General features: G+C 42.8%; 1 protein-coding gene across 8 annotated transcripts in view; it reads left to right on the top strand.

Annotated features, from left to right (window-relative positions):
• The window catches only part of SEMA5B (semaphorin 5B), a 206703-nt gene that overhangs the window by 133220 nt on the left and 57108 nt on the right, over nucleotides 1-16375 (top strand). For all 8 annotated transcript variants that reach the window (XM_056793543.1, XM_056793538.1, XM_056793540.1 and 5 more), the window contains one exon: nucleotides 8450-8644. In XM_056793543.1, coding sequence (XP_056649521.1) covers nucleotides 8491-8644 — 154 coding nt within the window. In that variant the 5' untranslated portion in view covers nucleotides 8450-8490. The remainder of the gene's footprint in view (nucleotides 1-8449; nucleotides 8645-16375) is intronic.

Raw genomic sequence — 16375 nt, 5'->3', positions numbered from 1 at the left:
ATCCCCTTTTCGTGAGCAAGACAGCATATTCTATACTATACATAATATAAATTGGAGGTGAAGTTGCAAATATATTTAACCTGCAAAGCCAGCCTCAGCCCTCTCTACCTGCTTTAATACTCCTCAAGTAGCACTATACATCAGCCTTGCCAGCAGCCGTGGGGAGATGGCTAGCCCAGATACCCAGTAAAGGACCTCTTGGAGAGAGTTCCAGGGTCAGAGAGACCTGGGTTTGAATCTTGCTTCAGATGCTTATTATTCAGAGGCAAGTCACTTAATCTCTTGGGATGCTTATCTGTAAAATGAGGACACTGAATGGACTCTGAGGGGTTACATGAACTGACACAAAAGGAAGTGAGCAGAACCAGCACATTGTATACAATAACAGCAATAGTGTACAATAATCATCTATCTGACAAGCATTTCTACCAGTTATTTCTCCTGACCCTTGGCCCCCCTGTTCAGCCTCTCTGAGAACCCCAGTCACGGTTGCCATTTATACTAGAAACATTTCCAAGGAAACTCTTTAATGAGAGAAAAATAAAGGGGTACAGCGAGAGGTTTCCAGTTTCTTCATGTCTGTTGCCTTTGAGCCTAGAAGTCTGATTAGGATCTGGATAGCTGGACAGGTTGGCGGTTCAAACTCTGATCCTTGTTTCTGTAGGCGTCTAGGTGAGGCCAGTGGATAGCGTGCATGCTGGATTTTTAAAAACCTTTAAAGCCTTATATAAATAATAATTTTAATTATTATTATTGCAGAATACTGTTCAGATGTGAGGTGATGAGGATACTTTGGTTTTTCTTGACCTAGTTCAGTCTTTAACATCTTGGACGCTGAGCATTCTATCATCCTTCTTCACGAAGTTGTTTGTTTCATCTTCACATGGGTTCAAATCCTATCTCCGAAACTAAATTATGTGACTATTGGCCAATCAAGCATCTTTCCCAACCTGTTTCCTCATCTGTAAAATGGAGATGACAATAGCACTCACAGGATTGTTGTGAGATTCAAATGAGCTATGAGTATGTAGAATGTTTTACAAACACTGACAATTACTGTCATCATTATTATTACAGAGCACTGTTTTTGCATGAGGCAAAGATCTAGGATCTAGGGTCCTTCTTGGTCCTGTTCTGTCTTTACCATATTGAGTTTTCCTTCGCCCTTGACCAGGGAATTGTCTGATTCACCTTCATTTGATCTGGAAAGGGCCTTGGAAGTCATAGAGTCTCCATCCAGTGTTCCCATTTTACAGATAAGCATCCCAAGACCCTGAGAGATTACATGATTTGCCCCAGGTGACATAGCTAATAAGCATCTGAAGCAAGATTCAAACCCAGGTCTCTCTAACCCCTAGCACTCTATCCAAGAGTGGCCATTTACTGGGCATCAAGGCTGCTGGCAAGGCTAAGATATATGATGTCGGGGGCAGCTGGGTAGCTCAGTGGATTGAGAGTCAGGCCTAGAAACAGGAGGTCCTGGGTTCAAATGTGGCCTCAGACGTTTCCCTGCTGTATGACCCTGGGCAAGTCACTTGACACCCATTGCCTAGCCCTTACCACTCTTCTGCTTAGAACTAATACACAGTATTGATTCCAAGACAGAAGGTAAGGGTTTAAAAAAGAAAAGATATATGATGTCGTGTGAGAAGTATCACAAGGCTGCTACTCAGGGTTCATTGTCCAGATTCCATAATCCTTGAGCTGCCATACCACTAGACAGTTTTCAGGGACTTAGACACAGCAGGTTCCTCCCTGCCTGAAATGTTTTATAGTGCCTGGGCACAAGTCCCATTACCTTCTCCACTCCATTAGAAAGACAGGGCTGGGTTGCTCAGTGGATAGAGACACAAGCCAAGTCCTGGGTTCAAATGTGATCACAAACCCTTCCTAGCTGTGTGGCCCTGGGCAAGTTACTTAACCCCCATTGCCTAGCCCTTACCACTCCTCTGCCTTGGAACTGATAGTATGGATTCTAAGACAGAAGGTAAGTGATTTTGGTTGGTTGTTTTTTTTTTTATTTTAAAGGTCAGGAAAAGTTTTCTCTGGGGTCCATTTCTTTTCCAGAAGTTAGGTAGCTCTTTCTTTTCCTAATCAAGGAATTTGTTCTCCTCACTGACCCCCAACTTCCAAAATGGCAAAAAATCAAGAATTTCTCTTTTTGGGTGATAGTGTCTGGTGCCCTGTTAAGAGCTCTGTCTTCCTCCCCTCTGAGCCCTGCCCATTCTCCTGGTCACAAGTTAAAAGTCCACTCTTCAGTGTCAGACCCTGGGAGACCCCTGGGACAGACCCCAGGATACAGGGATGAGCCTGGGTGCAGCCTAGTCTCAGAGTGTGCCATTGAAGGAAAGCTGAGCTTTTGGTGCTAGACTGAAGTATTTCAAGAAATGGAAAAGCCAGACACAGGAGCCAGCAGTTGGATTGCTTCTTTTGGCTAGGATTCTCTATTCATTTTTTGTCACTGGCACACTCACAGAACAGGGCAACTGGGCATGAGGAGTGGGGGGTAGGGAATGCCCTCTTGTGTGAGGTGGTCTGATAGTAGCCTTGGAATCAGAAACCTCTTAGTAGCTGTGTGTATGACCTTTGTTGAGTCATTTAACCTCAATTCCTTTAAATAAAAAAATTTATCTTCAGTTCCAAATTTTCTCCCTCCCTTCAGCATTGACCTCAAACAATGAAAAGGCAAGCAGTTAGATACCCATTATTCATAATTCCATATTAGCCATGTTGCCAAATAACAATTTTTAAAAGCAAATTTTTTTGAAAGTGAAAAAATATCTCTCCATCTGTACTCAGAACCTGAATCTCAGTTCATAATAAGGAATTTTAGGGGAATTTGCCTGCCTCTAAGGGTTCCTGAGAATATTAAAAGAATTAATGGAGGGGGCAGCTGGGTAGCTCAGTGGATTGAGAGCCAGGCCTAGAGACAGGAGGTCCTAGGTTCAAATCTGGCCTCAGCCACTTCCTAGCTGTGTGACCCTGGGCCAGTCACTTAACCTCCATTGCCTAGCCCTTACCACTCTTCTGCCTTGGAGCCAATACACAGTATTGACTCCAAGACAGAAGGTAAGAGTTTTAAAAAAGAAGAAGAAGAAGAATTAATGGAGGGAGCAGCTATATTGGCCCAGTCAATTGAGAGCCAGGCCAAGAGATGGGAGGTCCTAGGTTCAAATCTGGCCTCAGACACTTCCCAGCTGTGTGACCCTGAGAAAGTCACTTAACCCCCATTACCTAGCCCTTATTGCTCTTCTGCCTTAGAACCAATACACAGTATTGATTCTAAGACAAAAGGTAAGGGTTAAAAAAAATAGTTAATTGATATGGAAAAAAAAGTGCAAGATGTTATTATCACCTTTTTTCATCTCTTAGGGAGTCAGGCAGTGCTGGGAAAGTCAAATCAATGAGCATTTACTACTTACTACATGCCAGGCATCACAATACAAGGAATACAAATACAAGCAAAAAGATAGTCCCTGGCCTCAAGGATCTTACATTCTAATGGGAGAAGATAGAACACAAATAATATTATGGTATCATAACATGAATTAATTTTAATTATTTTATATGTACATGTTTATATATTTATAACATAATGATATTGCTAGTATGTTTATAGCATATTAATAGTATTATTTTATATTATGTTATCATGTTTATATTATAATCATATAGGTTATCAAAATATATGTGTATATAAATCTTCAATTCCATAATTTGCTGGGAGCCATCAAAGACCACACTATTTGACACAATAATACGTGGAAACTGGGGGCTGCAAAGCAGTCCCCAGAAAGGATGGAAACATCCACTGAAACCCTCCTAAGTGACTTTCCTTATTAACATTCCCTTATTTTTGAAATTGTTCTTCTTCTTCTTCTTACTTAGCCCCAGGAAAAATAGACGAGAACAACATGCTTGCAGGGTTGATACAGATGTCCCACTCTATTCCCTGCCCCCCAGGATATTACCAGGAGATCCCACTTACAAAATTAAAACTAAGGATTCTTATATATCCACTTAGATAGGACCCTCTTTTCTAGGCATAAAACCTTCTGGCAAATCTGTGCTCTGAATTCCCCAACCTATATCTGGGTCATGTTGATGTTCTACCCTCTGACCCTGCACTTAGCAACAATTTTTCATTGACTATTTCCCTAGGCTTCCTATCTGTTGTTAGGTTCTATGGAAACATGTATGTTGAGAATGAAACTGTGTGCCAAGTAGATGTGTGATCATAAGGGTATAAAATAAAGCCAGGCCTCAGCCAAGGCAGAGCAGTGTATCCTGTGAAACCTGTGCTGTGGGTTGAATGTGAAAGTTGTGTCCCATTCATCATTCTACCAACACCATTCCACCTCCAAGACCCCATCCCCTGTGGGAGGCTGGCCCACCCCAGAGAAATAATTTGCATACAAATAATATGTAAATATTATTATATTATTACTTAATATTAATGTTATAATTATACTATATTATATATTATATGATATAATTATAACATAATACTTTAGGTTTGCAAATTGCTCTACAACTATGATTTCATTTTATTCTCCCAACAACCTTGGGAGATGGGTAGTATTATTAGGGTAGTATTATTATTCTCATTTTTCAAATGAAGAAACTAAGGTTGACAGAAGTTAAGTGACTTGCCCAGCATCCCACAACTAGTAAGCATCTGAGGCAGGTTCCAAACCTAGTGTTCTATCAAGGACAATACCTATAACTTCAATAAACAGAGGGGAAATTGCTCAAGCAGGGGTTATTGTGAAGAAGTCAGGAGAGCCAGGAATAGAACACTGGCTTTCAAGTCAGGGTTCAAAACTTACCTCTACTGCTTCTACTCTTAGTCACTGTAGGCATTTGTAACATGTTAATTAATTTAAAAGAGAATAAATAAAAGAGATTGGACTAGTGATACTGAACTCAAATAGAAACAGATCCCCTGCAGGCTTCTTAGAAAACCACAAGTCAACATTATCTATGTCACATTATATTATTATTTATTTTATTAAATATTTCCCTATTGGATTTTAATCTGAGGAGGGGACAGTGAGTGTTGCCCATAGCCAGCCAGTTTGACAGCTGTGGACTAGATGGTCACCAAGGCCCTTTCTTGTGCTCTGTCTCCACCTCTATCTAAAGCCCCCAGAGCAAAGAGGAACCTCAGCCTGGGTACTTCCTCTCCTGCCTGCTCTTACGTGCTATATTAGTGCCCCCTGCTGGAGGCAGCAAATTTTACAAAAAGCTGGAAGGCTTTGGAGGACATTTGCATATAAGCCTTTAGGGGAGATGAGTGGTGCAGGGTGAGACTCCTACCTCCTCAGGGTGCTGGGGTCCTGGGGGAGCATGGTAAGGGGACAGACAGACAGAGGAGGGGAAGGGAGAGAGAGACACAGAGAGAGAGAGAGATGGCTGGCTCAGGAGATTGAATCCCACCTCTGATGCTGTACACAAGTTCCAGGGGCATCAGACTCAATCTGTAAATGGGGGAGGGGAGGAAGGGGACCTTGGACCAGATGCCTTCTGGAGTCCCTTCCTCTTCTGGATCTGTGATCCTAGTTATATTAGAAAGCCCCCCCCCTCTACTCTGGGGACCCAAAGATATCTGTATAGACAGGGGTGTGCTGGAGCCAGCTCCAATATGTTGTTTGTTCAATTTTCACTTTGATCATTTACACAAAGGAAATCAACTGTGAAGGCTACAAACCAGGACTTGAGTTATTGTTTTGGGGACTGTATAGACTAAGTGATGGGGAATATTAATGATATAGATCAAAAGTGTGCCTTGTCAAAGAAATGGAACATGAGATGATGGCCATCGGTTGGGAAATGGCTGAACAAGTTGTGCTATATGATTGTGAGGGAATAGTATCCATTGAAACAGGATCATTTCAAAAAAATCTGGGAAGACCCAGATCAATTGATGCAGAGTGAAGGGAGCAGAACCAGGAGGTCCTTGTACATAGAAACAGCAATATTGTGGAAAGACCGGTTGTGATTGACTTAGCTAGTTTCAGTAATACAATGATCCAAGACAGTCCCAAAGGACTTGATGAAAAATAGTATCCACCCCTCCCAGAGAAATAACTGATGGAGTCTGAATGTAGATCAAAACATTCTATTTTTCACTTTATTTTTTCATGTTTTTTATCTGTGTTTTGTTTCACAACATGACTAATATGGAGATGTTTTGCATGATTCATATATATATATATAGCATGTATCAAATTGCCTACCATCCCAGAGAGGGGGAAGGGTGAGGAGGCAGGAAGGGAGAGAATTTGAAACTCAAAAATTTTTAAATTAATGTTAAAAATTATGTATACATATAATTGAGAAAAATAAAATATCATTAAGAAATAACTCCCAAAAGTGTGCCTTGTGCACACTTATCCCCTTCCCCCTCTTCTCCCAATAGGAGGCCATTCATTAAATATTTATCCTCAAACCCCTGTATGGAGATCACATAGATTTTGAGCTGCAACAGGCATATTATGGTCATGTAATCCCTCTCCCTCATTTTACTGAAGAAACTAAAGAGGCTAAATTATTGTTCAAGGTCACACCTATGGGAAGTCTCAGAGAAAGAATTTGAACCCAAGTACCCTGACTCTAGGATCCTGTGTTCCTTCCCCATGTACCATACCTTCTGCCCAATGAGGGAAGAGACAGAGGGGAGAATGATAACAAGATAGGTGTTTGCCTTTCTTATTTGTTAACTTTTCAAAGCCTGAGTTTGGGGAATATAACCCTTATTCCCATTTTACAGATGATGAAACTGAGGTTCAGGGAGGTTGTATATACTGATCATATTAGCTACCAAATCCCTTTATTTAGAGGACTAGTAAATTGGGCAGATCTTCTCTGCAGGATGGAAATATCTCTTAAAAATCCTTAGCAGGTAGATAGCACAGTGGATATTGGATAGAGTGCCAGACCTGGAGTCTGGAGAAACTGGGTTCGAATGTGGCCTCAGATACTTCCTTGCCATATGACCCTGGGCAAGTAACAACCTCAATTGCCAAGCTCTTGCCACCCTTCTGTTTTAATATTGATGATAAGATAAACAGTAAAGGTTCTTTTAAACGTCATTCATTTATTTCGTTTTTGTGTGATCTGCATATCCAAATATAACTCTCCCCATTCACTCCCCAGTGAAATTATGTGAACTATTAGAAACAAGTGAGAACCCAGTGTCCATGGGCAGTTTGAAGCAATGGAAAAGGGGTTTGGGGAAGGTTAATTTGCTGTTAGGTTCTGGGCAGAGACGTAAAGCAAGAAGACCCAGCAGAAGGCTATTGAAATGATGTAGATTTGATGAGATGAGGGCCTCAGTTGGAATGGTAGCAATATGAAAGGAGAGGAAGGACAAATTCAAGAGATGCTAACTGCCCAAATCATTAATATTTGATGATGGTCAGATTTAGGGGTTGAGAAGGGAAAGGCTTTCTTTCCTGTTTATTTTTTCAAATAATATTTTTCCCAGTTACATGTAAAAACAAATTTTAACATTTAAAAAAATAATTTCAAATTCCCTTCCTTCCTCCCTCCCTTCCCCTTCTTTGATATGGCAAGCAGTTTGATATAGGATATATTTGCATTCATACAAAACATTTTTTCATATTAGTCATGTTGAAAAAGAACAAAACGTAGACAAAACAAAACAAAACACAACTCCAAAATGAAGAAAGTGAAAAATAGTATGTTTTAACTGCATTCAGATTTCATCAGTTCTCTCTCTGGGGGTGAATAGCATTTTTCATCGTGAGTCCTTTGAAGTTGTCTTGAATCACCATATTGCTGAAAATAGCTAAGTCATTCAGAGTTTATCATCACACAATATTGCTGTTACTGTGTACCACATTATCCTGATTCCCCTCGATTCACTTTGCATCAGTTCATTTAAGTCTTCCCATGTTTTTCTGAAATCATCCTGCTCATCATTTTTTATAGTGCACAGTATTCCATCCATCACAATCATATGTCATAGCCTGCTTAGCTGTTTCCCAGTTGATGGGCATCCCCTCAATTTCTTTGCCACCACAAAGAGCTGCTATAAATATTTTTGTACAAATAGGTCCTTTTCCTTTAAAAAAAATCTCTTTGGGATACAAACCTAGCAGTGCTATTGCTGGATCAATGGATACGCACAGATTTCTAGCCCTTTGGGTTTTTGTGGATGAGGCATTGGGTACTAAGGGTATCCTCCGTGAAACGATTCTAGTATATGTTATGACTTGAGGTGGGATGATGACATTGCCCCTTGGGGCTTGACTATCCTTTGAGACCATGTCTCTGGATGCCTCACTTAAGTTATAGCTCTGACATCCATGTTTCCAGGCCTTGGGGGCAGGGAGAATGGTGGAACCACAGAAGGCAGTGGGGCAGTTGGATCAAGGGGGTGGTAATGGGAGCAGAGAGTGAGATGCAGTGTTCTGTGTTGCAGGCATTCTCCCCAGGCTGAGGCTGGCAGCTAGAGCATCCATCATGGTCTTCCCCAGACCCCTGGCCATCACCTTGTCCTTGTCAGGCCTCATCCTGCTTGCATTGCACCTGTCTACTTCCCACAATGTGTCTGATGCCCCCAGCAACGAGCAGCAACTGTGCACCCTGAGGGAGCACCCAACTATAGCCTTCGAAGGTAAGTGCTTCCCTCTCCTACCTCCGTCCCCTTCCCCCTCGGCGTGCTAGCACCCGATTTGTCACCATTAGCTCTGTTGGGTGGGATATAAGCGGCCTCGGAAAGGATTTCCTAATTGTTGGAACCATAAGACCTTGTCACGAATCACTAAGTGGGTATCGAGGAGCGCCCTTTAATGAGGTGGCTTAATTTTTTTCTAAGTAGGAGGAATCATCCATCTACTGGGCAGTTTCTGTTTTGTTTTCTTTGTACTCGTAGTCCCTGGCACAGTGGGTAGAGAGGGGAATACATGAAATATGACTCTGCAGGGCTTCACGGATGAAGACTTGGGTGCTAATAGGCAAACCTGGGTTCAACTCAAATACTGGCCGGGACTCCTGTCAAAGTCACTTACCCTCTCTTTGAGTGCTCAGGCGACTCTTTAAACAGTATGCATTGTGGGAAGGGTGCTGACCTGTATGAAGAGAAGGAACTTCCCCACCCGGGCTTCTCTGTATCAATGAAATTGAAGGTCTAGTCCTTGTCCCCTCTTCCCAGTGCCTTGCACATAGTAGGAGGCTAATCAATGCATATTGGTTGATTGATTAATTGGGTTACTATTAATTCAGTTCCTCTTAGAGGCAGAGAGATAGATCAAATGATCTTTTCAGGGCTCTTCTCTAATGAGGAGATGGGGGAGGGAGGGAGGAGACTCTTGGGATTCCCTTGAGGAGAATAGGGGCTGATGCTCTTTGCATAGCTCTGGAAGTCTTCATGGTTAGAGAGGCTGAGGGAAGGAAGGTCCAGGCATGACCTTAATAATAATGACTCACTGCTTTTAATGGTATTCAGAGGTCACTGGAAATCAGTGGTCTGTGCTCGTTATAGTGATGGCACCGAGCCGCCTGTCTTCCTTGGTCTTGGCGGAAGCCCTAGGGAAAGGAGATTTGATGAAAGCACAAACCATCCGTCCTTTTCTGTCTCATCCCCCCTTTCCTATGTATGGGGTCCTCTTTGGGGGGCTGCTGGACTTTGGGAGCCATCTTGGCCCTGTTCTGTTGGGCATTTTGATTCATTAGGTGGATGAAGGCATAAATAGCATCCTTCTCAAATTGGCAGATAAAACAAAGCTGAGAGGGAAAATTTATCTTTTTTTTTTTAACCCTTTCCTTCTGTCTTAGAATCAATACTGTATATTGGTTCCAAGGCAGAAGAGTATAAAGGGCTAAGCAACAAGAGTTAAATGGCTTGCCCAGGGTCACACAGCTGGGAAGTGTCTGAGGCCAGATTTGAACCTAGGCCCTTCCTTCTCTGGGCCTGGCTCTCAATCCACTGAGCCACTTCATTGCCTTGGAAAAAATTACCTTTTAAAAAAAATCAGCCTCATCAATAGAAGATGGAGGAAACATGACTAGACATGTTTACATCCCATTATTATGAAGACAATCTGGGGTTTTAGGAGATTTTAATTGAATGTGACTCAGTCTCCTGATGTGGCCGGACTCTCCTCCCCAAAAGCTTAATTTCATCTTAGAGGGCATTGCTAGACATCTCTTCCTGAACGAGGGAAGGGGTAATCGGGTTACACTTGGTCTGGGGGTGCCCTCATCCCCGGGGCAGACCTCAGTTCCAGGGCCACTTGAGAAATGGTTGAAGGAATCTAGAGAAGGGCATTGGAGGTCACCCAATGAGATGAGACTCATTCTGTGTGGCCCGGGAGGAAAGCACTGGATCATGGGATAGAATGCAGGGGCAGAGCTCAGCTGGGCACCAGGAATTCCAGGACTGCTGCTCGAGAATGGGAAGGAAGCAGAGAGGTCATCAAATACACACCCATCCTGCTGCCACTAAGGAGGCCGAGTCCCAGCTAGCAGAAATCTGAAGCAGGACTGGAACCCAGGTCTTCCTGAAAGCCGGCCCACACTGCATTCTATCCATTATGCGCACAACTAGGACTATCCCCCAATGGGCTGAATTTTGAACTAGAGTTCAAATCTAGCCTCAGGCAGCTACTAACTGGACAGGTCACATCTGTCTGCCTCATTTCCTCATTTGTAAAATGGGAATAATAATAGACATGACCTCTTAGGGTTGCTTTGAGAATCAAATGAGATAATATTTGTAACAGGATTGCAAATCTTAAAGCATTATCTAAATGCTAGCTACTAAATTACTTCTGCTGCTACTGTTGCTGCTGCTGCTGCTGCTGCTGCTACTAACTACTATAGAAAAGTAAAGAATACTACTATTCAGATGCCTGGAGCACATGGTCTCTGAGGTCCCTTCCTCTCAGATCCCATGGGAAACATTCAGAAGCAAGGAAAACCCATCGAAGAAAGCCCAAAAAGCAGCATCTAAAAAAAAGCACAAAGGAATGATGTGAACCATACATGATCTCTATGGATAAGCATGATTGAATCAATCAGGGGAGGCTTCTTGGAGGAGGGGGTTGGGGGTGGGGGGGTAATAGAGTTAAGGGGCTGTAGGTGTGGGTTGTTGGAGGGGATGTGGCAGATGGGGGAGATTGCTGCCACAGGAAGATTGGCAGGGGGTAAGACTGGGTTGGGAGGAAGGAATTCCCAACTGTGGGCTTCTCTGTCTTCAGGAGGAAGCTTTCCAGCTGTCTTCTCTGTGCTGTCTTGTTTGAGCTGGGGCCCTGGGGCTTTGAAGGCTTAAGTGGATTAAAGTAAATTAGCAATGTCCTTAAGCCTACAAAATGTGCAGACACCCTCTGATTTCTAATTGCTCCAGGAGCAGATTGTGGCTGTCACTAGAGGGAACAGAAAGGAGGGGAGGGAGTCTGAGTGGGGAGACCTGTCAGCTTAGTTAAACCCTCTCTAGGGCTGAGGGCCTTGTGGTCGCTGGTTCCAAAGTGGAGATCATAATGGAAGTATTCCCCTCTGGGCTGTAGCCTGGTTTATGGTGGGTGGCTGCCATGAATCTGAGCTGCCCAGTACACAAGGCCAGACAGAGTCAGGCATCCAATTCGGAGCCTTGAGATCTCTTCCTCAGCCCTCTGACCATAACCTCGATTGTCCAAATTGAGTCAATCAATAAATGAGCAAACGCGTATTAAGCCCTTTCTTTGCACTTCATGTTGCCAGGCACACCTGGCCTCTGGAGGAGCATTGTGGGGGGAGCTGAGGCACCGAGGAGATGTACCCTCCCTCTATTGTAGAGGGGAAGACAGGTGGGGAAGGTGGGAAGAGAGGCAGGAAAGGTTCCCTCCAGAACATGACATCTGAGCCAAATGTTGAAGGAAGTCAGATATGTAGGTGGGGGTGAGGAAGAAGTGTGTTCTAGCAGGGAATAAGGTACAAAGAAGGGGAATAATGGTGAACGGCATTTGAAGAATCACTTAGCTCTTCTATGATTGCTCCTTGGATGGCTATAATAATAGGCAACATTTAGATGGTATTTTGAAAACACTTTCTACGGGTATAAAATAGAGCAACTTATGTAAAAATTTAAACTCATACCAAAGGAAGACAAAGATGGGGCTCATGAGTTTCAGGGATGTATTTATTTAGATAGATATGTTCAGGGATGTACAATGCCCCATGGCTCATCTCCAAGGGTGAGTGATTTCTGCCTTTGTGGAGAATAGGAGGAGAGCTATGGCTACATGCTTGTTCATTCATTCATTCATTCATTCATTTGCTTGTCTACCATTCAGAGAGATTTGGGGCTAGAATATTCCATCTGTTTATTATACTGACTGGGGCAGTGGATAGAGTTCTGGCTTGTAAAGGGTAAAAATTATGTTTGGACTGAATATTTAAGAGTGTGGTCGCCAGGAATTATTACTCAATTCCAAATGATTTTTTATGGTAATTTATTTACAAAAGGAGAAAGAATGAAAGTAAGAAAATCAGAGAGAGTGGATGTTTACTCCAGCTTTGTCTGAACCAGGCAGGGCTTAAGAGGCCCAGCAAAGGGGGCCCAGAGGTAAATTAGACAAGGGTTTTGTCCCGGAGGCCTCCTCCAAGATGAGGGGCCTCTCAGGAGGCTAGTATCTCCAGAACAAGCCAGGGACAGGAGTCAGCCTTTTTCACTCAACCACATGGTAGTCCTAATAGAAGCAGGCCTTAGCCAGAGCTCCTCCAAGGTCAAGTTGAAGGCAAAAGACCTCTTCACAGGAAGTTCTTGGCATTTTTAAAGACCATTCTTTTGTCACTTCCTGTGACTTCCTTCCATTTTACGTGGACCAATTACAGTGAAAGCTTTGTTTATGACTGCCTATAGGGCAGTCAGTGGGTTCTGATTTGTCACCTGCTGTCACATACTTGGGTCACAGACTTCTCCCACTTAAGAATAAGTGGGATGTATACACTTCTGGTGATTAAATCTAAAAATGGCAGGGGACCCATCTTCACAGGTTCTGGAATCTTCCTGAGTTCAAATCTGACCTCACTCTTACTAGCTGTGTGACTCTGGGCAAATCACTTAATCCTATTTGCCTCCGTTTCCTCATCTGGAAAATGAACTGGAAAAGAAAATGGCAACCACTCCAGCATCTTTACCAAGAAAGCCCCAAATGGGGTCATGAAGAGTTGGACACAGCTGAAAATGGCCAAACAACAACAAGGAATTTTAGAGATTAACTTTTAGAGTTAAGAATAAAAATCACTTTGTTTGATCACTTTAGATAGGAAAGAGTCACAGACCAAGAGGATAATGGTCAGCTTACTCTCAGCCAGTTTGGCTCCCTCTATAAGGAAACATTTATGCAAGCAAACAGGTACAGAAATCAGAGAAGTTATATAGATTGGGGTGGACCTAGCAGGGAGATTCTGAAGAGTTTAATCCTCATTCATTGAGCACTAGGGAGCCATGTAGGGGTGTTGAGCAGTGATATGACATACTTATGAATAAGGATGATTCATATTGCTCTCTGGATGTAGTCTAAAGGATAGATTGGAAGGAGTCAGGGAGAGAATGACAGGTAGATGGTACAGTGGATAGAATACTGGACTGAGAATCAGGAAGACCTGACTCTGTGTGACCCTGAGCCAGTCACTTCACCCTGCTTGTCTCAGTTTCTTCATCTGTAAAGTAAGCTAGAGAAGGAAATGGCAAACCACTCCAGCATTTTTGCCAAGAAAACTCCCAAATGGAGTCATGAAGGATCAAACATGCCTGAACAACAAAACAGCAATGTGCATGCTTATGAATAAGGAAGATCCATACTATTTACTGCCTGGCTGAGGAATGGTGGCTAGATGGGAAGGGGTCATAGAGAGAATGGAAAGAAGCAGGAAGGCCTATCAGGAGGCAAACAGGTGGTAATGAGAGCTTGGGCTATGGTGGGGATAATGGGAATAGAAGAGAATTCAGGATATTGCAAAGACAGAGTTAATGACTTGGCATCTGAGAGGATATGAGAAGTGAAGAAGCAGAAAGAATAAAAAATAGTCCCAGAATGTGAGGAGAATGGTGGTGCCACTGACAGAAGTCAGAATTCAGGGAAAGGAGAATTAGCTCAGTGTGGAGCATGTTGAGAGGTGGAGGTGCCAGCTGCAGAGCATCCACTAAGGTCTCAGATAAGGTCGATGGAGATACCAACCTGGAGTTTGGCAGTTTGGGAGAGGGCTCAGGGCTCAAGAACGAGACTCGGGAATCATCTCCATAAGAGCGATGGTAGTTGGAACCCCAAGAATAATTGAGATTGCCCAGAAAAAGATTACCCAAAAAAGGGAGTCAAGAGCAGAACTTTGGGGACTCCCTGCCTGAAGGGGTTGGAAGAAGAGGAGAAGCCAGCAGAGACCAAAGCAGGCAGAGGACTGAGGAAGTGGGGCATCTCTGAAGTTAAGGAAGGAGGGAATATGCTTAGCCCCTAGCAGGTCTGTCATTGTCTTCACCCTGAGGGTATAATAAAGCAGTCCCAGACAGTAGCTCTCAATTACGGGAGGCATTCGATTGATGCTATCGATCTCTGCTTTTTCTAAACTTCTAAGGCATTTAGTGTCCTACTTACACAATTTAGTACTTATTTATACACTGTCTGGTCCTGTTCTCTAATTGTCTCCCCAGGTATATTATTATATATTCCCTAGTTATAAAGAGGACATATGTATACACATATATATATATATCCACACATATACATATAGGATAGCTATTGAGAGAAGGTACATATATACATGGGATGTATACATAGGATATATGTGATAAGACATGAGATATATGTGATAAGACATGAGATATATATACACACACATATATATCACATATGCATTCACATATATATATTCTCCCACCTCCCAACAAGATTATAAACTTCCAGAGAACAGTAGCATGGTGTGGCTTCTACTTCTCCAGAATCTTCCAGGGCATCGCAGAGTTCTATGCATGTAATAGGTCTCTCTTCCACTATCTAATCCTTCCACGCCTGCTCATCCTGTGAAATCTCTGTATGAAGTTTCCTATAAATCCTCTTCAAAAGTTCTTCTTCCCCAAGAGAATGAAGTTCTTAGTTTTGTTTTTGTTTTGTTCCGATGCAAATTTTCAACAAGCATTGCACTAAGGCACTGGTGATAGAATCAGCAAAAACAGCCCATCCTCAAGGAGCTTATATTCTACCAGAGTAGAAGTGGATGAAACGTGTGATTTAATGACAACATGTCAGAATGTGCCCCTCCAATGCTGTCTTTTTTTTCCTAATTCCCCCAAAAGAAACCATCTAAAGTGCCACGCCTCTAGTCAGGAGGGCCTGGGTTCAAATGTAGCCTTGAACCCTTCCTAGTTGTGTGACCTTGAGCAAGTCACTTAACCCTGATTGCCCAGCCCTTGGATCTCTTCTGCCGTGGAACCAATGCTTAGTATTGATTCTAAGACAGAAAGTGAGGGTTAAAAAAAAAAAAGGAACTTAATTCCAAACAGGAGAGATCCCCTGCCCCAAGATTCCCAATTCATTTCCAAATTGAAACTTTGGTTACGAATAATCTCCAATTAGAATGGGACTGTTTGAGAGCAAGAACCATCTTGCTTTTTCCTACTTGTAGCCCTTGGGTGCTTAACGTAGTGCTTGGCTGCCAGAAAGCACTTAATAAATGCATTTTCCTTCACTCAGTTAACATTCTCTGTAGCAGTAAGGTAGCCTTTGGGCTGTTCATCTCTAGTCTTGCCTCCTCCTGCTAGAGAATAGAAGAACACAGAAGAGGGCTCAATAAATGCTTGGGGTTGATTGATAACCTTAAAGTCATTGCCATCAGTGTGTTCCTGAGTAGCTGCCATAAATCACTCCTCATTTCCCACCAATTTACAAGAGTCCCTCAGATGTTTGATTTTCATTTTTGATAGATTTTTCTATGGCAACAGCTTCAAAAGCTTGGACTGCCTCTTTCTCCCTTTTTTCCATTTCTCTATCCTCATCTTTTTTTTTTAAACCCTTATCTTCCATCTTACAATCAATACTGTGTATTGGTTCGGAGGCAGAAGAGTGCTAAGGGCTAGGCAATGGGGGTGAAGTGACTTGCCCAGGGACATACAGCTAGGAAGTGTCTGAGACAAGATTTGAACCCAGGACCTCCCATCTCTAGGCCTGGCTTTCAATTCACAACTCCATATTTTAATGATTTCTGGACAGCATTCGAAACACAACTCCTGGGAGTCTGAGGTGAATGTTTTTGGTAATGTGGATTTGTTGTAGTTTAGTTGCCTCAGTTGTTTCTGATCCTTTGTAACCCCATTTGGAGTTTTCTTGGCTAAGTTACTGGAGTGGTTTGCCATTTTCTTCTTCAGCTCATGTGA

Source organism: Monodelphis domestica, chromosome 4, assembly GCF_027887165.1.
Source record: "Monodelphis domestica isolate mMonDom1 chromosome 4, mMonDom1.pri, whole genome shotgun sequence".
Classification (NCBI taxonomy): domain Eukaryota; kingdom Metazoa; phylum Chordata; class Mammalia; order Didelphimorphia; family Didelphidae; genus Monodelphis; species Monodelphis domestica.
This window is presented reverse-complemented; position numbering and strand designations above follow the sequence as displayed.